This window comes from Carica papaya, chromosome 9, assembly GCF_054855325.1.
Source record: "Carica papaya isolate Zhongbai chromosome 9, ASM5485532v1, whole genome shotgun sequence".
Taxonomy (NCBI): Eukaryota; Viridiplantae; Streptophyta; class Magnoliopsida; order Brassicales; family Caricaceae; genus Carica; species Carica papaya.
In genome coordinates, this window is record NC_142317.1 from 8,583,177 (window position 1) to 8,610,056 (window position 26,880).

The 26,880-nt window shown below is 35.4% G+C and overlaps 1 protein-coding gene across 2 annotated transcripts in view; it reads left to right on the forward strand.

Annotated features, from left to right (window-relative positions):
* Positions 1–25,873, forward strand: part of LOC110823018 (MADS-box protein AGL42) — a 50,195-nt gene extending 24,322 nt beyond the window's left edge. Inside the window, exons 3-8 of one of the 2 annotated variants that reach the window (XM_088211323.1) lie at positions 21,303–21,384; positions 24,141–24,202; positions 24,299–24,398; positions 24,487–24,528; positions 24,741–24,782; positions 25,418–25,873. In XM_088211323.1, the coding sequence (XP_088067449.1) occupies positions 21,303–21,384; positions 24,141–24,202; positions 24,299–24,398; positions 24,487–24,528; positions 24,741–24,782; positions 25,418–25,570 (481 nt within the window). In that variant the 3' untranslated portion in view covers positions 25,571–25,873. Of the gene's footprint in view, positions 1–21,302; positions 21,385–22,696; positions 22,766–24,140; positions 24,203–24,298; positions 24,399–24,486; positions 24,529–24,740; positions 24,783–25,417 lie in introns of those variants that run through there. The other variant, XM_088211324.1, reaches the window with a different exon arrangement.
* The last annotated feature ends 1,007 nt before the right edge of the window (positions 25,874–26,880 follow it).

A 26,880-nucleotide genomic window follows, 5' to 3' on the forward strand; every position in this document is an offset into this window, starting at 1 on the left:
GCCAAATATATAGGTCTTTGGCCAAGACAAAAACAGTTAAAAGATGCTAACAAAAAGTTAAAAACTTAGTGGAGAGAGCACCTAGTTGTCCTAACAATACCAGCTGTCCCTAATGTAAGTATACATGTATATATACATTCCTACATATGAACATTGTACAAACCTCTAAAAAGGGGCGGGGCTTTGTTCTGGCTAACTGGTGTGTTATGTGCAAGCAGAATGCTGAATCTTGTAACCATCTTCTCCTCTGGTCCCCTGTCTCCTATAATCTATGGTCTATGATTTACAAGCTGATTGGTTTTTCCTAGGTTATTGCTGGCTCTATAAAAGAGGAGTTACTTGCTTGGAAAGGCACAAATTTCATCAATAGATGGCACAAAATTATTCCTCTTACTATCCTCTGGATTATTTGGAAGGAAAGAAGCTACAAAACTTTTGAAAACAGAGAAAACAACATTACTTCTATCAAGGATAAGTGGTTGCAATTTTTTAGTTCCATTGTTCTTGGTCATAACCTTGTCTCTTTTAATGATTTTGGTTATATTGTAGATATTCTTACCGACCTGTAAATTTCTTTTGTACACGGGTTCGCCTTCTTGACGTCTCTTTAATATATCTTCTTACTTCTATCTAAAAAAAAGTCTGAATAATCCAACACTTTAGACTATTATTAACAAGCTGATGATAAGTAATATTTATTCCTCAACTTAAGGGGGAATGTTAAAGAGAGTATAAAATTAGGTTAAAAGCATTAAGATTTACTACATCCTAGTAACTAAGTAATTAATGATATATTTCATTTTCTATAATATATATATAAGGTTGTAATATTCAATAAGATATATATTTGACCATTCTTCACATATATTATGAGTAATGCTAAATTAAATGATAGAAAAGATGCATATAAAGTAAATGCTAATACAAGATTCGAGATAATATAGAACACGATTGATTCAATTTTGGAAGCATTAACATATTTGCATACTGCACAAGTAGCGTCACAATTCTAAAATTTGCTAATAGAGGGCATATAGAAGATAATGATGGATATGTTACTAAGAAGATAAAGGTTAAAGCTCCTGAGTTTGAGTTTGATGGAAAAAGAGATCTTAGTTTCTTCCTTGATTGGCTTAACTTGGTGGAAGAGTATTTTAATTGGTGTGAGATGTCAAATGTACAAAATGTTAAATTTACTAAAATGGAGTTGGCTGAATTTGCAAAAATATGGGCTTAACATGATAATATAACAAGAAAAAGAAAACCAAAAATTGAAATATGAGATAAGATAAAAGCAACACTTCATGAAAAGTATTTACCTCCTAACTATTGTGACAAACCTTGATATCAGACTTATACTTTAGTTCAAGACAATATGTCAGTAGCTGAGTGTGAATAGAAGATTAAAGAATTAAAATTTTAGAATGAGTTGGCAGAAGATGATAGTCAGAAAACATCTTATTTCAAGGCAAGATTAAGGTTAATATTAAAAGAGTTAATTCGAGAACCTCTTGCAACTATAGCTCAAATTTACCAAGTTGTCATTGAAGTGGAAAAATATTTGAAATGTTAATTCTAAAAAATGTCGAGTTTCTAATTTTGAAATCCACTTTTAAAAGTACATTTAAATTAAGAGATGATTTGAAAAATGGATCAACATTAATTTTTAAAACTCCTTTAAAGATAAAGAAATAATTTTCTTTTTGGTGAGAACAAAGTAAATGTATGAGTTACGAATTATCGAAATATTTATATAATTATAATATGAATAGTCTACCAAATTATCTTTGCTAAACAACTTTCTATGCATGGTATTACAAATGCATTACGAGGACAAGAATAAGAAAATTCACAAGAACCCTTGGGGGTTCTAGATATAATTATATGAAAACACGCAACAAAAAAAAGATGATCAAGGTGTCCACGTTATAAACACAATTAGTTATCAGCACTTTCCTGTGCTCTTGAATTACTCATTGAGGATAAAGCTGTTGAACTGCACCGGAGACTTGCTCTATGTGAAAGTACGGAGATGCCTTGTGGTTTTAACCACGAAAAAGGAAAGTTTAGCTTAAAGCTAGAAAAAGAGAGGAGAAGAGGAAAGAAATTTGGTGAATTTATTATTTGTTAAAGAATTAGAGTAAATTAGTGATTTCACAGGAAAATGTTTTGTTTTTATTCAAGTTGGACATTTGAATTTACTCTAACTTTATTTTATGTGAAAGTATAGAAATTCTTTGTGGGTTTAACCACGAAAAAGGAAAGTCTAGCTTCAAGCTACTTAAGAGAGAGGAGAAGAGGAAAAGTAAATTGATGAATTCATTAACTATTGTTGAAGAATTAGGGCAAATTGTGATTCCACAAGAAAAAATTTGTTTTCATGCAAGTTGGACGTCTGAGCTAACTCTGTTAACTTAATTTTCAATCATGTTTTTATGATTTTCTCTAAAGGCAAAAACAAAACTAGCCGTAAGGAAAAGCCTAGGTTCCATCCCACATATAAAGCAAGGCGCACTAGTTAAAGCCTAAACTTAAAACAAGCGAGGAACCAACATTTGGTACCCTGGTCAAATAGAATATGAAGAGAAATCACACAACCAATCAAAACTAGAGGCATGAAAAGAAGAAATAATAATTAAAAAAAACTAGGGATTGCATCATCTATGACAATATTAATAACTTTAAACTAGGCAACTTGATATAAAAAGAAACATCATGCAGCTTTGCATTAAGAAAACAACAGAATGATTGACCATCAACAACCTCTTACTAACTTTATCATAGTTACTTCTTGGTGTTCCCCTTCTATGACCTCTTTATAAATTTTAATGCTTTCTATCATTATGAGAATTTCAAAAATCTATTTATCTTCCTTATTCACGTTCACAATCATGCTTGAGCCTCCAACTTGTCATCAACCATCCCTCTCAAAAAAATCTCCTTATAAGAATAGCTTTATTTGTAAAAGTTGCTTCACTTTCTCTTGCTTGTTATGGTTCCTTCTTTGTATAGCCTCGTAATGAACCATTAAATTCACCAATAGTCATGGTCTCTAAGCCTTTACACTTTTCTTATTGCAATTACCATAGAGTTGAATTTTGAGTTGAAAAAGCAAAAGGTTTTCAGTCCACAAACATCTTCTATGATTTTTCATGGTGTCTTTATTTGATCACCACCATGAAGATTCTTGTGAAATAATCATTAATAGGTTCAACCTCCTTCCATTAAGAACAATTCAAACTCAATGCTTAAGTTTGAACAATATTCTTTTCACTTTACTAACTCCCATCATAAAATTTATAAGAGTCTCCTATGCTCATCTATGAAGTTGCTTCATTTGTTAGTTTTTCAAAGGTAATTCAAATCTTGAAGAATATGATGCTGACTATACTCTTTTTTCCTATAATTCTACTTAATTCAAGTTTCCATTATCCTGTGACTTTTCAAAACCTTTATTAACTAAATCTCATACTCTTTTGGTAACTAAGGATGGCCTTCATCCTAATTGTTCAATTTACTTGGTTTGGTGATCATGGATATTGGACAAAGAAAAGAACTTTTTTTTGTAACACCAAAAACAAAAGCATTAATGACATTATTTTTGGTAAATTATATGTGGAAAATTCCACACCCTTAAACAAGGAAGCAATCAAATAACCAAAATACATATATTTCCAAACTTCACGTTCAAAATGACTTAGTGCAATCAAGTTTTTTTTCCTAAATTAAAAGTGAAATATATATTAACAACTTACCGAAAGGGTACCACTCATATACAAAACATTTACAATTTTGTTAAAATATCAATAATATTATCAAAATCTTCAACCCTAGTATTGTCATTCCGTAAAAAAATGGAACTAAAATAATATAACAATCTATTTTTCAATTTACCTTTCTATATCTCTATTCCAAAAAATCTAGTATTTCTTTCTTTCCAATAGGATCCAGAAAATTATCAATGGAATAATCTTTACAAAATCGCTCTTTTTATATAAACCACTCCAAGCCCAAGTCTCATCCCTAACCAAACCTGCCATGACCTAATTGATTCTCAACAGCTCGTAAATCATGCACCAAAGAATATAAGCTGTAGGACACCATAAAAGAATGTGGTTGCAAGATTCTACAGCACTCATGCATAAATAACATCTATTAACCATTACATTCTCTGTAAGCCTCTCACGTAAAGAAAGCAATTTTAGGGGGAACCTTAGTTTTCCAAATTTAAAGGGGCGAATCCCATCTCCGACATTGCTCAGCAAGCATAATGTTAGAATAATACGACTTGATCGAGAACTCATAATTCTGTTTCAACTTCCACTGGCCATTGCTGGTATTGACCTGTTGATCTGCTAATAATTGCAACAGTATTCATACTCTTGGACTTCCTACTCATTCAAATTTCTAGTAACATTAACCGTACAATCCAAGGTATCATTAGTAATCTTATACCCTTCTTCAATCACCATGTTTCTAGACTGGGCAACAGTGTAAATTCTTGGAAACTACCCCATAAGACACCCTTCCTCTAGCCACTCATCTGACCTGAACCTTATTCTGTTGCCCTTACCTAATTTCCATTGGGTACATTCTTTGAATTTCAGCCAGTCCATCAATATCTTCCTCCACAAGCCTAACCCGTGAGGTCTGTTAGTTCTTCCATCTGTAGCCTAACTAGGAACATCCCCCCACCTGGCCATAATGATTTTCTTCCATACTTCGTCCCTTTCATTCAGATATCTCCATAGCCACTTATCTTGGAGAACAACATTCATCTCAACATTCATCTGACCTGAACCTTATTCTGTTGCCCTTACCTAATTTCCATTGGGTACATTCTTTGAATTTCGGCCAGTCCATCAATATCTTCCTCCACAAGCCTAACCTGTGAGGTCTGTTAGTTCTTCCATCTGTAGCCTAACTAGGAACATCCCCCCACCTGGCCACAATGATTTTCTTCCATACTTCGTCCCTTTCATTCAGATATCTCCATAGCCACTTATCTTGGAGAACAACATTCATCTCAATAAGAGACCTAATGCCCAAACCACCTTGGTGAACTTCATCCCACTTAACTAAATGATATCTTCTTTTCCCCTCCTCATCACCCCAAAGAAAGTGACACTGAATGACTTTTATTCTCTTAACCACCTTAATATGAATCATCAAAGTAGGAAGATAGTTGATGGAAATGTTCGCAAGTGTGCTCTTGATAAGAGTGAGTCTATCTCTTTTGGATAAAAAGTTCGTCTTCTAACTTACAAGTCTTCTCTCAAGAGTGTTGATTCACTTACATAATTATTCATGAAAGATAAAAGAGAGTTTTTGACTTAATATTAGTTACACCTTAATCTTAAATGTAGCACAACAATCTAGACTTAAACCATGAAATAAAAAGCTTAAGACAAAAGAATACAATGTATAATTCAACAATTTGAGTACAACTTAGCAATTAATACTAATTTTGTCATAATTTATTTTAAAAACATTTAAATTCATAAACCATTTTTAAAGTATTAGAAACTAGAAGTTTGCATCTTTACAGAGAAAAATAAGTTATTGAATTTATTCCAAAATAACCCTTTCAAATTCACTTTAAAACATAAAACTAATGCATAGTTATATAAGCTCTACAACTCAAGTTTAATATCCAAACGAGAATTCGCTAGTCATAATAATGGGTTTGTTAGTAATCTTGATGTCTTAAGATAAGATCATTTCTCTTATTTCTTGATAAGCTCTATATATATTTTATCTATATAAAGTGTAATAATTATAAACTGTTATAAATTGTTCATATATTTGGTTGAGAATGTTTCGATGGGGCCAAGGAAAAAACTAATAAAACTTTGAAGGTTTCCATTTATTACAAGTTGCACAAGAACAAATAGTTAGACATATCTACAAGCTCATTGCAAAGATACTTGCTAGAAGAATGTCCAAGATAATGGATAAGGTGGTAGGCGAGTGCCAGCATATTTTTTGTGGGAGATAGACAAATTCTTAATGTTGCACCTATTGTCAATGAGGTGGTGGACAAATTGTTATACCGGAAGAAGGAGGGGGTCCTATACAAGCTTGATACGGAGAAAGATTATGATCCCGTAAATGAGAGCTTTTCTGAATTATCTGCTAAGAAGAATAGAATTTGGGAAAAAATGGTTCGGATGGATTAAGTCCTATATAACCACTACATCTTTTGTGGTTATTTTAAATGGGTTCTATCTTCTTTTTTAAGGTTTTCAATGAGGTTGGTCTTCTTTTTCAAGGTTTCAGAGGTTTCAGATAAGAAGATTCATCGTCTATGTTACTTTTTCTTATTGCTATAAAAACATTAACTAAGATGTTGATAAGAGTCAAGGAGTTAGAATTATTCAGAGGTCTTTAAGTGGGAGAGAGAGACCATCTTAAGAAGGTAACCCATTTATTTTTGTCTGAATGAGCAAGAAAAGCTCAATCTCATATGTGTTTTAATGGGTTTTCAAGCGATTTCAGGACTCAACATCAATTTAACCAAATATGAGCTTGTAAGATTGATTATTGAGAGAGATACCAATAGGTTGGTGACAGTTATGGGTTGTAAAGTTGTGAAACTACCGATTAAATGTTTGGGGTTAACACTAGGGGCCAACTACAAAAAGGTTGGGACATGGGATCCTGTGGAGGCCAGGTCTGAGAGGAGGTTAATGGGATGGAATAGAAATCTTCTTTCTAAATGAGGGAGCCTTAATTTATCAAAAGCACATTAGTATACTTATCCATTTACTATATGTCAATTATGATGAGTGTTGCTAAAATTTTGGAAACCATCTATGTAGATTTCTTTGGGGTGATTCAAAAAAAAGAAGATATCATTTGGTAGGTTGAGATGTGTAATATCCACCTATGAAAAAAATAAAATAAAATAAAATTGGAGTTTCGATATAAATGAAAAGAATTTTTAAAATTTAGAGTTTTTAGTTAATATCAAGGACCTAAATGAAAGTGGATAAGAAAAAGGGGAGTAAAAACATAAATAAGGAGAAGTGAAAGGGGGCAAAGAAAATCAGGAGAATGGATGTGTTACAACTCCGAAAATATTCAAAAGAAATAAATGATAATTAAAGTGCGAAAGCGAAATAAATGTTTAAATTTTACATTCCTTACACAATAACTTAAAGTACCAATTAGTGTTCCGGAATTCACCATTTTAAAAAAAATGCAAAAAATAAGGAAATGAACGGAAAATAAAGAAAACTAGTATTCTACTCGCAACTTTTTTGATCTGAAATGGTTAAATAAGCGATGATTTACACTAGCCCAATAAGAATATCATACTATATCACTGACACAGAAATGAAAATTGGTAGAAAAATAAAAAACGAACTAATGGAGCACTAAATAAAGCAAATTCATTTATCAATAATAAAATCATTTACCATCCACTTACGTAGTGGAATTTATAGAAAATAACCTATAGAAACAATAACATTATATATATCATGATTCTGTATATAATTGGCAACATAACACATATTATACTTTCATATTCAAATCATCAAACAACAATTGCCCATTTTTCCACCAGCCTTTTGGTATCCATAGGGCTTCATATGGATGTCCCAACTACACGTGAACATCTTCCTTTAACATTCTTAATTATGGTCCGTCTCCATATCCCGTCCAGTATGAGTACCAATTTACCGAATCTCAATACCCCGTTCGGTATGAGGGTGAAGTGGGCCGTCCCCATATCTCGTCCGATATGAGCGCCAAGTTACCAAGTCTCCATACTCCGTCCAGTATGAGACATTCACGGTAGGGTTCCTTGTGTACTTGGTCCGTCCACCATCTCTAAAGATGTCCAGTAAGGCTGCCATTTCATTAAGTAACTTAATCATACAAGTTTTCTGTTTACCTTTAACCTCCATTTTTCCAATTCAATCGTAAATATGTAAAACAATAATACATGCATTCAAAGCTATAAAATAAATCAATAAGTCACTATCATGCATTTAAACTGTAAAAACAATCAACAAAAATCAACAGAGAATAATTTTCGGTTCTGGCTCTATTAGAAATCCGTAATTAATCATGGACATTTTCTAAATTGTATAAAATACCATATTTATTGTTAATTAGATTTCAATTCTATAACAGAGAATAAGGTGAGGGATTCTTACTTAATTTGATGTTCGAAAAGTTAAATTATTCATTGCACCTACAAGCGGTTCCCAGGTTCCCTGAATTTTTTTCGGGAATCAAAACGCGCTATAAGTACCTATAAATATCCCAAACAACCCCAAAATCAGTTTTAAGGCCCATTTTGGCAAATTTCATAATTCTGACACTGCGGCTCCACCGTGCTCCGGCGAGGTGTCGCCGCCTGCGGCGGCTGCCTTGGGTCGGTTGTTTTCAGCCAAATTCGGCCGATTCTGCATCAATTCCTGCGAGAAAACACTTTAAAGGGCTTTGGTTGGCAGAAAAAATACAAAAAATCAAAACTCACCGATGGCGAGGCTCTCTGCTGCGGTGACTTCTCTGACTCACGTTGCGGTTGGGTGTTTTGCTCTAGTCAACCTGTAGAGAAGGAAACGGTGATCATAACAGTAGAAAAATCACATAGAGCGGGAATTGGGAAGGGCTTCGTCGAAGAAGTTTTGTGGAATTCTTTGCGGCGGCGCCGCTGGGTTTTGCCCATGTTTTTGGGCCAATCAGCCAATTCTTTTGCTCCAATTTGGCCATGAGTGTGTTTAAAAATGAATTCCAAGCAAATAAATTTGTTTTTACCATTTTTGGCGGTTAAAAATGTCTTCAGTGAGGCAGGGGGTGGCTGTAGTCTCCTTCCCAGTAGCCAGGTCTTCTTTTCCGGCGAGGAGTCGGCGGCTAGGGTTAGGGTTTGGTGTGGATGGGGGGTTATTTATATCCATCTGCTTTTGATCTGGGCCATCCATTGCGTTTGATTTGGACCGTCTGATCGCGATTAAATAGAAAGTAAATCTGAACCGTTCATCGCGATCCAATTTGAATCATCCATCGCGATCTAATCTGAACCGTCAGATCGCGTTCATATCTGACTGTCCGATTGCATTTGGGGGGGGAACGCATCTATATCGTCCGTGCGCGCGAGGATAGATTTAAGTCGTTCGATCGCAGGCACGTGGATCGCCCACATGGCACCGCGTCAACGTACGCTCCCATGCGGCGCTTCCTGATTCATCGGGCCTGCTGACCAGGCATCTGACGTGGCAAAACTTCTCTAAATTATATTTTAACCCCTGATTTCTTATTTTTCTTTCAAAAATATCTTAAGAACCCAAATTTTCACCCATTTTCCTTGAAATTTGTTTCAATTTCATCATCCATCAAAATTATTTCATTTTTGCTCCAAAATAAAATTATCAAAAAATTAAAAAATTGTATTTAGATAAATTTAATTTATATTAAATTTAAACTTGGGCATTAGAACTCTCTCCCCTTTAAAGGAGATTTGGTCCCTTAAATTTGTCACTCTCACTCTCAATCAAACAACTGGGGATATTTGGCTCTGAAGTCTGATTCTATCTCCTATGTGGCCTCTCTCAGTGTGTGATTCTGCCATATGACGCTAACAAAGGAAGTTTTCCGATTTTGGAGTAATTTGCTCTTTCAGTCCACAATACCAACTAGTACTTCTTCGTAGGAGAGATTCTCCTGCAGTGAAAGAGTTTCGTGGGCCAAGACGTGAGAGGGGTCCGGGTTGTACTTGCGTAGCATGGACACATGAAACAAATTATAGACCCTGAAAAGTTCTGGAGGCAGTACCAGTTTGTAGGTGGCAGTACCAATTCTATCTAAGATTTCGAATGGTTTAATAAATCAGAAATTCAGTTTCCTCTTGCCGAACCTACTGATTTCTTTGAAATAAGTGACTTTAAAGAACACCCGATTGCCTCTCTCAAATTTTAAATCTCTCATCCGGGTGTCCGCATAACTCTTCTGCCTACTCTGAGCCGTCTGAATGTTCTTCCTTATCTTAACTATTTGTGATGTAGTCTCCTCTACCAAATTTGAGCCGAATAGCTTTCTATCACCTATTTCTAATAAATCGGCGATCTATATGAGAGCCCATATGACGCCTTATACGGAGCCATTTCAATACTTGTTTGGTAGTTATTGTAGGCGAACTCTATTAGGGGTAAATGGTTATCTCAATGGCCCTCGAAGTCAAGAACACAAGCTCGGAGCATATTGTCAAGTGTGCGGATTGTCCTTTCTGACTGCCCATCGGTCTGAGAATGGAATGCAGTACTAAGGGCCAATTTCGTTCCCATGGCTTGCTGAAGGCTAGACCAAAATCGAGAAGTGAACTTGGGGTCCCTGTCAGACACTACTGTCACTAGCATTTTATGTAATCTGACTACTTTTCGGAAATACATTCTTGCCAACTTGTCTAAGGAATCAGTCATCCTGATGGCCAAAAAGTGGGAAGACTTAGTAAGTCGGTCAACAATTACCCAGATGGCATCATGTTTTGAGCGTGCCTTAGGTAATCCTGTCACGAAGTCCATAGTGATATGTTCTCACTTCCACTTCGAGATTGGTAATGGCTGAAGCAGCTCATCTGGGCGTTGATGCTCTGCCTTGACCTACTTATATATAAACACTTGGAAACAAAGTCAGTTATATCTCTTTTCATCCCGTTCTACCAAAATAGGGATCGCATACTTTGGTACATCTCAGTGCTTTCGGGATGCATGATAAATTTTGAGCTATAGGTCTCTGTCATAATGTCATTTTTTAACTCACAGTCACCTGGAACACACACTCTTTCCTGGAATCTGAGCAACCCATCGGTGGAGACTCAGAATTCTGGGTTAACTCTCTGTTCTGTATCTTTCTTGAGGGTCACTGGGGTGGAGTCGGTAGACTGAGCTTCCTTTATTCTTTAGATTAACTCAGGCTGAACAGTCAGGTGGCCTAAACATGTGACTCTCTTCAAGTCCTAAAGCGGTACCTGCTTTGTGGCCTCTATCTGTCTGCATTTTGAAACTATCAAATGGGCTAATGTACTTGCATTTTTCCTGCTGAGCACGTCGGCTACCACGTTGTCTTTACTCGGGTGATATAAGATGTCGCAATCATAGTTCTTGAGAAGTTCTATCTACCTTCTCTGATGCATGTTGAGATCTTTTTAAGTGAATATGTGTTTTAAACTCTTATGATTGGTATAGGTCTGAAAGTCTTCCCATACAAATAATAGTACCAAGTCTTCAAGGCGTGTATGATTACAGCAAGCTTTAAGTCATGGGTGGGATAGTTTTTCTCATGATTCTTTAACTGTCAGGACCCATAGGGTATGACCTTCCCATGCTGCATTAAAACACAACTCAAACCTAGGTAGGAGGCATCACTGTAAACTTTATATCCACCTGATCCACTCGGAAAGGCCAACACAGGTGCAGTAGTTAGCCGCTTATTTAGTTCTAAAAAACTTCTTTCACAGTTTTCGTCCTACTAAAACTTGACATTCTTTTTTGTGAACCAAGTCAGAGGAGCAGTTAGACTAGAAAACCCTTCCACGAACCTGCGGTAATAACTTGTCATCCCTAGAAAGTTACATATCTCCTTTACTGATGTCAATTTTTTCTAACCGAGCACTGCTTCCACCTTTTTGGGATTCACTGACGCTCCATCCTTTGATATGATGTGTCCCAGGAAGGTAGTCTGCTCAAGACAGAACCCACATTTATTCAACTTTGCATACAGCTTCTTTTCTCTAAGAACCTGCAAAACTTGAATCAGATGGTGAGCGTGTTTCTCTCTGTTTTTTGAATAAATTAAGATGTCATCAATGAACACAATAACAAACTGATCCAAGAATTATCTGAAAACCCTGTTCATCAAGTCCATAAAGATGGATAGAGTGTTAGTTAGTCTAAATGATATGATCAGGAACTCATAGTATCCATACTTGGTTCGAAAGACTGTCTTGGAGATATCTTCTGCCATGATTTTTACTTGATGACAACCTAAACGTAGGTCTATTTTGGAAAAGATCTAGGCACCCTGCAACTGATCAAAGAGGTCGTCAATTCTGGGGAGAAGATACTTGTTCTTGATCGTAACTCTGTTCAACCCTCTGTAATCAATACATAATCTCAACGTCCCATCAGCCTTTCTTATAAATATGACTCCGGCACCCCAATGAGACACACTATGTCACATGAATCCACTGTCGTGCAGTTCAATGATCTATTTTCTCAGTTCCTCAATCTCAACATAACTCATGCGGTAAGGAGCAACCAAAATAGGCTGGATGTCTGGCTAAAAGTCTATGGTGAATTCGACTTCTCTGTCTACTGGAAGTTTAGGTAGTTCATCCGAAAATACATCTGAAAAGTCTCGGACTACCAAAATCTCTTGATACAAATTTCTTTCTTGGGTTTGCCTAATTAGAGAAAACAGGTGGGTTAAAGGACTCGATAATAAGAAAATTTGCAATGAGAAAAATAAATGTTAAACGATTTTACTAATTTATAAATGACTCCTCTCATTAGGAGGTTGAATACAATTTGCTTAATAAAACAATCTACAGTGGCATAATACACTACTAGCTAGTTCATTCCTAAGATTACATCAAAGTCCCCCGTGTCAATTTCTATCAGATCTACACTCAATTTTTTATCTGCTATATATATGACACAGACCCTGTATACAACCTCTCCCAGTAGTGTCCTACTCCCAGGAGTAGACTCGAATAACACAAAATCAAGTTTTTTATGCAGTGCATTTAATTTTGATGCAAAAGCATGTGAAATAAATGAATGTGATGCACCAGTATCAATCAAAACAGGAGAAAATTGGTTACAGATAGTGTATATGTCCTGTACCACGTCCAGGTTGGCTTCTGCATCATACTGCGTGAGATTGTAAGCTTTGCCCTGAACAGGAGGTCAGACTTGGTTCTAGTTCCTCGGGCACTCTCTCGCACAATGTTGGGCACTACCACACATGCGGCAGGTGTTATTGAGGCGATAGCAGGGTTGGTCCCCATGATCCTTGTCACAATACTGACAGATCTTACCACGTCCTGCTGCTGAAACCTGAGGGGGAGCGTGAGTCATCGGCCTAAGTCACTTTTTCTATTGGACAGGTGCAGTAGGTGCTTATTTGCAGTGTGGAGCTGAGGGCCTGAGGCTCCCTACTACTTGAGGAAAGGTGCGAAGGCTCCTCTCTACTAACTGTGCCTTGGCCAGAACAGCTGAATAAGTGTTGAGCTCGAGTACAAATAACTGCTGTCTGATCTCAGGACGAAGACCCTACTCGAACCTTCTAGCCTTCCTGCCTTCGTCCATCATGCTCTCGGGAGAATATCGACCCAACTCCAGGAACTTCAAGCGTATTCTGATACAGTCATGTCCCCCTGAATCAAGTGTGCAAACTCCATCTCCTTCAGATGTTGGAGATGCTCTAAGAGGTACTCTGTATGAAAGGCCATCAGGAACTGTCTCCAAATGACTGGAAAGGGTAGGGTGGCCTGCTTGAGTTACCACCAGCGGTCTGCTTCTTTCACTAGCATGTAGGTAGCAAGGATGACCTTCTATTAGGGATCACCTATCGGTTTTGAAGGCATTCTCTATCTCAGATAACTAGAACTCTGCCTCTTCAAAGAAGGATCCCCCTGCAAAAGTAGAAAGATTTAGTCTTTTATTGCTTTTTATGTAGCCTGGGTCCAACGTGAGAGGAGCTGGGTCCTATGGATGAGGGATTGGGCTGGGCTGAGGATTGACTGGATGGCCCTGCAGTAGTACTTGATGATATGGTGGAGGCACTGGATTGTACTGTAGTAGTGCCGGGTGACACGGTAACTAGGGCAACGGATCATACTGTGGTGGTATCGGGTGGTATTGTGGAGGAGCAGGGTCATATCGGGGTAGCTCGGGATTTTTCCGTTGCAGGGGTGGCTCAACCTGTGGCAACGGGGGAGGGTCAGGTAGCTCCCTTCTTTCCTTCCAAGCCTGCTAGGAAGCAATAAGTCTTTCCACCATCTCAAATAAGGGGTCAACATCCTATCTAAGCAAATCCTCCCGGGCTACTCGGTTTAGTGGGGGTTTTCCTCTCCTCATCTATCTGTACCTGCATTTCATAAGAAAAGGTTGAGTGACAATTCATTATTTTTGGTGTTTCATAAGGGTTTTGTGTTAAGAATGGGTCCGAGAAAGTTGGCTCTGATATTAACTGTAACGACCCCAAAAATATTCAAAACAAATAAATATTCAAGGTTTACATTCCTTATACAATAACTTAAAATACCAATTAGTGTTCCAGAATTCACTCTTTTGAAAGAAGCACAAAGCAATAAGGAAATGAACGAAAAATAAAAAAAACTAGCATTCTCCTCGCAACCCTCTTGCGGATCGGACTCTGTATCTTGTTCTTCTTGATCTGAAATGGTTAAATAAGAAATGAGCTACACTAACCCAGTAAGAATATCACACTATATTACTGACACAGAAATGAAGGTTGGTAGAAAAATAAAACGCGCTATAAGTACCTACAAATATCCCAAACAATCTCAAAATCAGTCTCAAAGCCCATTTTGGCAAATTTCATAATTTTGACACTGCGACTCCACCGTGCTCCGGCGATAGTGCCTCTGCCTGTGGCGGCAGTACGCCTCGAATCGGCTATTTTTGGCCGAATTTGGCCGATTCTGCATCAATCCCTACGAGAACACGTTAAAGGACTTCGGTTGGCTGAAAAAATACAAAAAATTGAAACTCATAGGTAACAGGCCTCTCCGATGCAGCGGCTCTTCTGGCTCACGGTACGGTTGGGTGTTTTTCTCCAGTCAACCTGTAGAGAATGAAACGATGATCACAACAGCAGAAAAATCACACAGAAAGGGAATCGGGAAGGGCTTCATCGGAGGCGTTTTGTGAAATTCCCTGTAGTGGCGCCGCCGGGCTTTACTTACGTTTTTCGGCTAATCGGCCTATTCTTTTGTTCCTATTTGGCCATGAGTGTGTTTAAAATTGAATTCCAAACAAAATTTTTTTTTTTACCTTTTTCGGCAGTCAAAAAGGGCTCTGGTGCGGCGGCGGGTGGCGACGGTCTCCTTCGTGGTGGCCGGGTCTTCTTCTCCGGCCAGAGGTTTGGCGGTTAGGTTTAGGGTTTGGTGTGGATGAGGGTTATTTATATCTATCCGCTTTTGATCTGGATCGTCCATCGCATTTGATCTGGGCCGTCTGATCGCGATTAAATAGAAAGTGAATCTGGACCGTTCATGGCGATCCAATCTGGACCTCCATCGCGATCTAATATGAACCGTCTGATCGCGTTCAAATCTGACTGTCCGATCCCGTTTGGGGAGGGAACGCATCTGGGCTGTCCGTGCGTGCGGGAACAGATCTGATCGTTCGATCGCAGGCACGCAGATTGCCCGCGTGGTATCATGTCAGCATCCGCTGCCATACGGCGTGTCCTGATTCATTGGGCTTACTGTCAGGGCATCTGACGTAGCAAAACTTCTCTAAACTATATTTTGACCCTTTGGTTTCCGATTTTTCATTCAAAAATATCCGCTAAACCCAAATTTTTACTCCTATCCCCTAAACTTGTTTTCAATTTCATCCTCCATTAAAATTATTTCATTTTTACTCCAAAATAAAATTTAAAAAAATTACATTTAGATAAATCTAATTTACATTAAATTTAAACTTGGGCATTATAGAACGACCCATATCAGACCTCTTGAGGAGATCAGATGGAGGAGATTTTAAAAAAAATGGACGGCTTAGATCGAGTCATGAAGATCCAGCGGTTTGAGGGAACGGGTCTAAAAGGAGAAGAGATTAGGGGGTTTTTTTCATTTTGAGAGGTGAAGCCGAAAAGAGAAAGGGAGAAAAAGAGGGAGAGGTGATCGGGGAGAGGAGGAAGAAGACGCTCGTGAGGGGAAGCTGAGAGAGAAGAAAGAATGAGAGGAAAAGAAGAGGGAAGGAGAAAAAAAAATGGCTGAGCAGAGAAGGGAAGAGATGAGACTATCACGCGGGGAAGCCGAGAGAGAGAAAAGAGAGGAAAGAAAAGAGAGGCCGGAAGGGAAAAGGGGAAGGGAAAAGAAAGGAGAGAAAAGGAAAGAGAAAGAGAGTGGCTGAGCGGGAGGAAGGGAAGCCGAGATGACCACGCAAGGGGAGAGGTGAGAGAGAGAATCGTGAAGGAGGAAGAAGAAGAAAGGGAATCACGACTAAGAAGCACTGTGTCATGGCAGAATCCAAAATTGAGGCTATTCGGGTTTCGAGCACCACACCCGAGTTAGGTGTCTTCTTTTTCTTCTTTCAATTTGTGTTTTTGACCAAATGAGTGTTCATGTGTGTGTGTGTGCAGATTTGGGAGCTAAAGGATCGCGAGGTGACTGAGAGGAGGCAATCGGGAGCCAAGCTGAGGCCAAATCACCCATGCCAAAAGGCAAAACGGATTTATTTTCAAGTTTTCGGGGTGGTTAAGTGGCAGGAGGGCGGGGCTGGTGTCGGGTTGGCTGCGCGGGCTCAATCAGGCCACCCACCCACGTGGGAACCGAGGAGGTTTCCTGGGAAATGGGGAAAGCCGACACATTCGGGAAGCCGAAGAGTCTTCCCCGAGCATGGAAATCTGATCCACCATTTTGGGGTTCCGATTCATCATTCGGGAAGTTGAAAAGTATTTTTCGAAAACCGAAAATCCGATTTGCCATCCAGGAAGCTGAAAGGTCTTTTTCGAAAAACAGAAATTCAACTTGTCGAACGAGAAGCCAAAAGATTTTTCAGGTACGGAACCCAATAACTTTAGATATTCCGTTTGGTGGTCGTTGGAACCCGTAATTCGATTAAATTAATTTTAGTATTTTAAAATATTTTAATTAAATTATGTCGTGTGTATACAAAAATTTGGACATTTAGACAGATCCGAAAAGGTACGTAGGAGAGTAGGTATTTACAAATTTCAATCGGGTTAAATTTTAAAATGTGCATTCATTTTAAAAAATTATAAATTTTGAAATTTAAATGGACATTGGCCCAATTTCGATGAAAAACAGAACCCAAATTATGATCAGCAAAACCTAAATAATTGGAATCCTATGATGAGACGAAACTAGAAAACAGACCCAATGGACTAAGAGTTATTCGGACTGAGTTATTTGAACTGATGAAACATGAAATTGAAAGGAAAAATTCTCAATTAAGGAAAAATTTAAAAGAAAAAAGAAACAAAATAAAAAGGTGAAAATAGAAAGGAAAAGAAATGATCATTTAAACAAATTAAGAATTTTTGAATGAGATGATAGGAGTGAATAGGGTAAAGATCCTGAATATCTTCTCGTCTAGTCTGAATCGAGGAGGGAAGTGTGTGTGTGGTTGAAATTCAACTGGCATGGTAAATCTGAACAAAGATAGAGTTTGAAACCTAATCCAGATGTGGATAGGCATTTGTGTGAGTGTGGGTCACCTAGCAAACGTACATACTGTGACCATTATGTGATTTGTGTGTGTGTGCTATCTATGTGATGGGAGGATCCATTTTGACTTTCCTCGATTATGACATAAACGGCATCGCATAATGAAATCATAAAAATAATCATTCGAGTGTATCTGTGATCTTTGGTGTGTGATTATGTTTTGAAATGACGATTGATATTCGAGTGCATTTATGACTATCGAGAGTATGAGAATATATATTTGAGGTTTGTATATGATATTCGAGAGAATTCATTAGATTCAGAAACATGTGAAATAGAGAAAATAAGAACATGAATATTGCACTGAAATATTTTTATTGCTTTTGTTTCTTACCGTGTATTTTGCATGAAATTTTATCTGAATTGAGAGAACGGAAATATTTATTGAGTTGGTCAAACTCATTAAATTTCACCTTAATATTTTTCAGAAGAGAATGAAGAGTCAGTACCGCTAGCAGACGAGTAAAACTTGTAAAAACGTTCTTGTTTTTGTTATTTTGTACATATTCGAAAAGTTTTATTTTATTATGTTAGATTTTAAATTCTGACCTCATATTTTGTATATACAGTTACTGTACATATCACATGAGATGTTCGGTTGTGTTATAAATTTTCGATCTATGCATATATATATTTTATAGGCCCACTGCATGAAATGACATAAGTAAGAATTGCGCCTGATATCGAGTATCAGGATCATGACAGGACGAGACCAAGAAGTCACTATCTCAGGGAAGTGTAAGGTTTAGGATCTTTTATGGAGATGAACATATCTTTGTAGGATAAATAACTTTGGAGGTTTATGAAAGAAAGAGGTACACTTTGAAGAAAGATGATAGAAGCGAAGTTCATGAACATGTGAAAAAAATCCAATATCTCAGGAAATTGTAGATGAACATGTCTTTATAGGGTAAATAACGTTGGAAGTTTATAAAAGAAAGAGATACACTATGAAGAAGGGTGATAGAAGCGAAGTTCATGAACATGTGGAAAAAATCCAATATCTCAGGGAATTGTAAGGTTTAAATCCTTTGTGTAGATGAACATGTCTTTATAGGCTAAATAACTTTGGAGGTTTATGAAAAAAAAGAGGTACACTATGAAGAAGGGTGATAGAAGTGAAGTTCGAAACATATGAGAGAGGTTCGAATCCTAAAGCCTTGGCAAGGTCGCACAGGAAAGGAATGTGGAAAAAATGCACATAGGCAGAAACAAATTTCATGTTTGCATCAGTTGGAGGGTTGGCAAAGGTGACAGTTATATTTTGGCAAGATCCGAGGTTAAAATGAGGAGTTTTTAGATACCAATTTCCTCAAAGTTTTGCCATCACATGAAAAAAGGATATTATCATCAGTGAATCATTCAAATATGTTGCCGGGAGGGGGGAGGAGAGGGGAGGAATGGTATGTAAATGTACTGAGAAATCTTAATGATTGGGATATTAATGAGCATGAGAATCTACTAAACATTCCATCCCTTACGTCATTGAATGGTAGCAATGATCAACCAGTGTAGAGTCTCAATACTACAGGGTCATTTTCAGTCAGATTGAAACCTTTCATTTTGGACAAATCTGGAAGATCAGGGCCTCTCCTAGAATTGGTTTCTTCGCGTGGGAGGCCGGAAATGGGTGCATATCGGCTATCGACAAATTGATAAGAAGGGGAAAAATTATGGTGAATAATTGATATCTGTGTAAAAGAGATGCAGAGACTTGTGATTATGTACTATTATGGTTTATCAGTTACTAGGGATTAATTGGGTGATTTTGGGTCGGTATGAGATGAGATATGGGCTTGGGAGGATATCAGTGGTAGGAAGAAACATGTGGACCTCATCCTTCCTCACTATTTTTTGGGTGGTATGGACAGAAAGAAATATGATAACTTTTTGAGGGGGTAGATAAATATTTTGATAAAATTAGGAATAGATGGTTCCACATTCTAGATTTTTTGGTTTTAAGTCATCCTTTCTATTCAATGGAGGATTTTAAGGACCTTGTTGACATATTTGTTGATATCTAAGTAATTTGCATACGGTTGGCAACTTCTCTGGTGCCTGTGAACCAATGATACATATTATTTTTTTTTTTATTTTAAAGAAACAAGAACAATTTATTTTTAGGTGCTTGCATTACAAGCTGCTAGTTTTATTGGAGATTTTTTCATGTATAAGACTAGTGATTAATGGCTATCTATAGTCTATGATTTGCTAGATAAATTACCGCTTAAGCTTTTCCAGATTTTTCAGATTTTTCTTTAATTAGCTATCTTAGCATGCCGACTTCCAACCACCAAACAAGCCGACTTCCAACTTTGTGTCATATGTTATACAAATTATTATCTAAATTACAAAGTAACTTATTAACACACACTGCAACATAGGTCAAATAACTGTCCCGATAGAAAGGCTATTACTCTAGTGGTGTTTGGAGAAGATTATAATGATGATAATATGGGTTGTGCAACTAAAGGAGATGGCCAGGATGGTGAAACAGATGGTAGAAAAATAATTATATTATAAAGAAATAATTGCTTCAATAAATGGAGCTGAATCTAAGAATGAGCTAAAGGAAAATAAAAGGTAAGGAAGTTGAGGATAAATAATGAGAAGTAGCTGAAGGGGTTTTGGCGATGGTTTTCTTGATAGGAAAGCAAGTTTCATTTGGCACACGGAATGTGAACTTCAACTAAAGAAGTATGGTCCTTAAGATTTGGACTGTGAAAGTTTCTTGTACAGCGGATTACTCTATCTTTCATTACCATCCTCTTTAATCATGACGTGGCCAAGGAGAAAGTATCACCAAGCAGCACGTTGATGTGACCCTCAACTACAGGCCTTACTGTTGATACTAAGCTTAGAGAAAAAAAAATTACGTGGCAAAATGTAAATAGGTTTTTAAGACAGATTTAAAGGATCAATTTAATCCAAATTCAGTAAGTTTTGACTCCATGAGAGTTTACAAATATTTGGTTTCATATATATTGAATAATGCACGTGTTACATGTATCAAGAGATTCTAAGTATATGATTATATTTTCTTGCTTTGAGTTTTGTGTGTTACAAATGAAGTCTAGATGTTTATGCTTGGTTAAGATATAATTACATTTAAATATTCAGGGGGTAAACTTTCCTTTTGTCTTATATATATATATAGTCATATAAGTTAATTAAATTTAACCTAATTCATTTTGGAAGTCATTTCGAAGAAAATTTTAGGGACACAAATCTTTAATGGATTTTTTGACTTCCATTACTGCAAAACAAATCCTGAAATGGGGTTATTATACTTTTGTGTTGTAGTATACCCTTCTTGTTCATTATTTTTCTGTCCACTTTTCAGTTACTTCCTTATGAGGCTGTTTAACGGCTGCAAGTTTCCATTCTCCTACTTTTTCTTTCAGTCTGTACTCAAGTCTCTTTTCGGTTTTCCATTCTTCTGAAAAATGAGAGAAAGACTTCACATTTTGTTTTCAAAAGTTACTTATTACCTATTGGGATCTGAAATTTTGAAATCTATGAGGAAGTGCGAAATTTTAGGCATGATCCCAAATTTAGAACTCTCATCTAATGATAAAACTGTTGGTTGATGCTAGATATGTGTTTATACAAGTAATATGATGTCTTTTCAAGTTATCTTTCCAAAGACTCATTTGAGAAATTGGCTTGTTTATGATGATTGTAAAGCTAATATTAGGAGCTACAATTGTATTTCATCATTTACGTGTATATATTATATACATAGCATTCAAATTTTTTACTAACTATACTAACATTTCAATGCTAAGATCCCTGGAAGCAGATAATTACGGATTAATTGATTTACTCTTGTGTTTGGATGCTTCAGAATGCAAAAGACAATAGAACGATACTGTAAATATACCCAAGAAATGCAATCCACCAAACCTGTAATGAAACAGTACATGCAGGTTAGATTTCCATCTTCTTTTCTATATGTTTATACAAGCTTTTTAGGCTCAATGCAGTTGAAATTTGCTACTTGAATATGGTTTGAATTTGCTTGATATTTGTGAGAATTTTAGAGACATAAAATTTATAGTTGAAAAATAATTTAGAGATATTGGGTGAAGTGTGAATAGTATGTAATGATTTTTTAGTTGTAGTTATTGTGTGGGTATATTAATGGGTTTTAGAATTAGAGACTTGGAATTGTAATAATTTCTTTTTTTCTTCATACAACAAATGATGTATTTATATGTATTTTACAGATGTCTTACGAAAAATCTAGAAAATTTTCTCTTTTCTACATCTTTATAAAGTTTTTTAGATAATTCTACATTCATATATGTTCTCTTTCTTTTTTTATATAGTTCTATACCAAATCATTAAATCTTTTGCCTTGTAAAATTTTCTTCTAAAATCTTTTAGAGAATTTCTAGATTTTTTTTTACTTTTCTAGGATATTCTAATATAATATAAAAAAGTTTTATTAATTTAATAAATATTAGTTAAATCAAATGATATCTCATGTTTAAATTTTTTTTTTCTCATATTATTTCTATAAGAAAAAATAAATAAACTATAGTCCTCTAAATTCCATTCAGAGCCTTGTTGAGAATAATAATTTGCAAATTCTAATATGTTTACACTCTTTATTTTACTAGGAAGTTAAATTAAATGTAAGTTATGATTATAATACTTAATATGTGTCTTTTATGTTTTTCTATATAATTTATGTATTAGACATAATTATAGTTCATGAGTTAAATTTAATTATGATTCAGGTATTTGAAATTTTTAAAGTTATATTAGTATTTATATATATTCATGTACTTAAAAATTTATATATGACACTACAAATTAAAAATTGAGTCTTTCTATCAACCTTTCATTCTTCTTTCTCTTAGTTCCAATAAAGTATTACCTAGAGTTAACTTATCTCTCCAATTTTTTTTAACAAAATGGTATTAGAGCTTGATTTTTTAGTTTATTGATCTCTAGAATTTTAGAGATATGATTAGAAATAATTTATTCTCATTTCAATTCTCTCGTCTTATAAAAGAACAAAAAAATGAGAGTTGGTGTCTTTACATAAAAATCATACTTGGCTCACAAATTGTGCGAGATATTGTAAACAAAGACTTTACTCTACCCTAAAATGAGCATTATTGACTCAATATGAGAATGATGTTTTAGAAAAAACAAGGAATAATAGATCAACTGGCCTTTGCTCTCATCCATCAAAGTTTCGATGAATTTATATTCTTAAAGGTAGTTGATGCTACTGGCACAAAATAAGCTTTGGAGATTTTAAAGAATTTCCTCCAAAGAACCGAGAAGATGAAAAAGGTGAGATTTCAAACTCTACAAAGTGAATTTGAAGTTTTACAAATAAAGAACATTGAATCTATTTTAGATTTTTGCTTAAGAGTAAAATATAGTAGGTCAAATAAGGAGACGAAAGAAGATGTTCGTGTGGTGTGAAAATTCTTAATCTTTACTACTAAAATTTGATTATGTTATGTGTGCCACTGAAAAGTTAAAAGATCTAAAAACTATGGCTTTTAAGCAATTAGAGGGATAATTACAAGATCATGAAGACAAAATAAAGAGAAAACAAGAAGAGCCTTAATAACAGATTCTCAAATCGAAGGTCTTTTTGAATGGTGGTGGAAGACAGAGAGGACGAGAACAAGGACGAGCCCCAGCAGGAAGAGGTAGAGACAATTGAAATTCAAAAACTCCTTGATGAACACAGTGTCATTTTAGACACCAAGAAGCATGAATTTGAATTGAAAGTTGGTCATAAGAGAAAATCTATGGATGAGGACCTGAAACCAAGGTTACTAAAGTGGGGAAGAAAGGAATTGAAGTAAAACACTTGAAGGAGAGGGCTGCAAAATAAGAATAGGCATTAGATAAGAAATTGGAGAAACTTAAGGAGGAAGAGAAAGATCTTGACTCGAAACTAAAAATTTAAAAGAATTTCACTAGGCTCAAAAGAAGCTACTAAGATTTATATTAATGACAAGTCTGCACAAGCATTAGCTAAGAATTAAATATTGCATGAATAAAGTAAGTGCATAGATACAAAGTATCATTTCATTAGGGATTGCATTGTTAAAAAGGAAGTTGAGTCAAGTACGTAAAGACTCAAGATCAAGTTGCAGATATTTTCACTAAGCCACTCAAGTTTAAAATTTTTCAAAAACTACGTGGTATGATAATTCTTCCATAAATCTTACTAAAAAATTAAGTTAAATATATATTATAAATATGATAATCAATATGTTTTTTAAATTTTTTCTAAGTGATTCATATATTAAATTTAATTACGGTTCATGAATTAGAGTTAATTACAGTTCATATATTTAAAATTTTAAGAATTGTGTTAGTGTTTATATATATCCATGTATTTGAAAATTCATATGTACCGCCACAAATTAAAAATTGAATCTTTCTATTAATATCTCATTCTTTCTCCCATTCCCAACAAAATATTACATAGAGTTGTCCCATCTCTTAAAATTTTTTCCAAGAAGCCCCAACTTCAAAAGTTAAAAAATCTTGTGATGAGCTTGTTTTCTAACTGCCAGCTTTGGAGCAAAAATATAAAACCTTATTAAAAAATTTTACATGTTCTTTAATAATAACTTACAGGTAATCTAAATTTCTGATAAACATTCTGTTATACTTCTGCTTTTGACAAGGTTCTAATGTGCAGCAATTAAAGAGCGAAACAGATAGCATGGCCAAGAAGATTGAAGCCCTTGAAGCTTATAAACGGTTCATGGCCTATTACAACACTTCTCCTTCCAGAAATTTAGCATTCACTTGTTGCCATCCAAAAAATTTCCTGAATCTATGAATTGGGTGTCTCAGGAAACTGTTGGGGCAAGATCTAGGTTTATGTTCTATTGAGGAACTTCAGGAGATTGACAGAAAGCTAGAGACCAGCTTAAAAAATATTCGGGCAAGAAAGGTAAACAAAAATTGAAGTTAAAAGCATTTTCTGTCTTTAGTTCTAAAAGAGACAACTAGGAACCTAACAGAGCCTTAAATGTGTTCAGGTTCAGTTATTCAAGGAGCAGCTAGAGCAACTAAAGGAAAAGGTACTAAAGTTTAGATATCAGATATTAGAAAAGGAAAATGAGTCTAAAATACGAAAGGAGACCCTTTTCTTTTTTGGGTTAAAAGGTGTTAAGTTAGGAGTACAAAAAAATCAAGACTGGAAGAAACTATCTTTAACTTGGCTTCCAGCATGTTCATTGCTGCACTTAGATATTTATACTAAAATTCATCTTCTCTATCGCTATAAATGCAGGAGAGGTTGTTGTTAGAAGAGAATGCTAGGCTATCGACAAAGGTGACACCTTTCTTCCTTTCAGAACCTCATTTACTTTATACACATGCATATTTATGTATATGGCTTTAAGAATCTTTACTGTAGCTGCTTCAACTTTTAGATCCAAAAATTACATGGCAGTTACATGTGTTTTTTCTCGCATTAACACTAGCTAGTCAATTGCCAAATCGTATATCATAACTGAATGCCTCCAAAAATGACATGTAGCTCGGATGAAAATGTCAACTTTTCTACCTTACTAGGTCCTGAGTTTCAGTTCTTACAAGCTGTTAGTTTTGCTTTACTTGTATTAAAAGAAAAAAGAATTAGGTTGACTGTCGATTTCATCGTACGCGATAGTCAGGAGCTTGATATTGTAGTTTAGCCTCTGTGATACAAAATGTAATGTATATTTCATGTATATATCACACCAAAAAAAAAAAAAAAAAAGTGATCATGATACTTGTAAGCTGAGTTATAGTAGGTAGGATTCTTGGTGGGTAGCAGGTAAATAGGGCCGATTTGATGGTGGCTAGATAACATTACTTGGTGATACTTTGATGTTTTGACACTTAAAAAATAGTGTAAGTAATGGCAAGATTTTCAAGGACAATGATTGTTGATGCGGGTTTCTTTATACATTTAAACTACATTAGCTTGCTCCAACTACATGGCTGCAACCAAGACCAAGACAACAAAAAGAAGCTCTAATCAATTTCAACCTAAATAGCGACCACAGATCAGATGTAGAGACTGAACTGTTCATCGGATTACCCGATAATCGCAGAAATGAGCCAGCATTGATATGATTTACTAGTATTTGAAAAAGAAATGTGCATTTGGTTGATCATCAGGAATTCTTCACTTCAACAATCAAATAACTCACTATCCTCGATCTATACTTCTGCTATGGCTTTTACTAATTAAGTGGCTTAGATGTCAATTACATTTCAACATTTACTAAGCTCTTGCCTTCAGTTTCTGACAGCTACTATGTATATCTATGATTTGAACTTGTTGAATAGTGTTGTTAAATGTTGTATATATGTTATATATTGTATGAAATGTACCGAGAAGAAAAAATAAAATTATGAAAAAAAATTCTGCACTCAGTTAATGATTCATGCGTGAGACTTGGAATATGGGAGTGGCAATGCCAATTCATATCTGTTTGAATGTAAGAGAATCTAATTGAATAATTTATTTTAAAATAGAATTTACTTTTGAAAATTTTACTTAGATTTCTACCTCTAGTTTTGTTATAAAAAAAAAAAAAAAAAAAAAAGGTAAAAAAGAAATTCGGTTTTCAGTTAAAAGTTATGAATATATTGATAAAGTCCAAAAATTGAATGAGTGGCACATGTCTATTCACACCAATTTTGTAAAACCATCAGCAAATATATATATATTTCTCCTGACATGATAAAATCCATTAGATTTCAAAATTTTAAATTTCGTTTAGCTCCATGGTAGGAAAGAACTATGCAATATTATTATCTAAAATCCAAACCATGAAATCACTTTTCATCGTCTATTTGACCCAACGGAGTATTCCCAATATCAAACCGCAAAGCTTCTCAATTACAAGAAAATCTATCCCATTTGAGACCATTAGACTTAATATTTGTCCTTGGACAATGAATATACACAAAACAAATATATCCCATTTGTATGTGTATTGATTTTTTTTCTTTTTATTTTGAAAAATAATCATTATTTTTCTCTTACCAATATCAAGATCTTAAATGTTTAGCAATTAAATTAATTAGTACCTGCTTCTGCAAAAACCCATTTCCTAAAACCTTCAACAGAAAAGACCCATAAATTATTGGCCCAATACACTGACTAGTATAAATGGCAATAAGAAATTGGGCCTTATGATTTGACAACACCTTCAATTTGGAATCTTCAATGCTACAATCATTTCTGTAGCCATGACAATTATTGTTTCTCTCAATTTTTTGAAATTCAAGAATTTCGATTAATTTTTAGCATTACCTAATTAATTAAACACAAAAAAGTAAATCATATCAAAAAAAAAAAAAAGAAAGATGTAATGGGTAAAAGTAATAACGCTCTCTCTACAATTATGCGTTTGTGTTCTTTTCTTTTGTTTTCT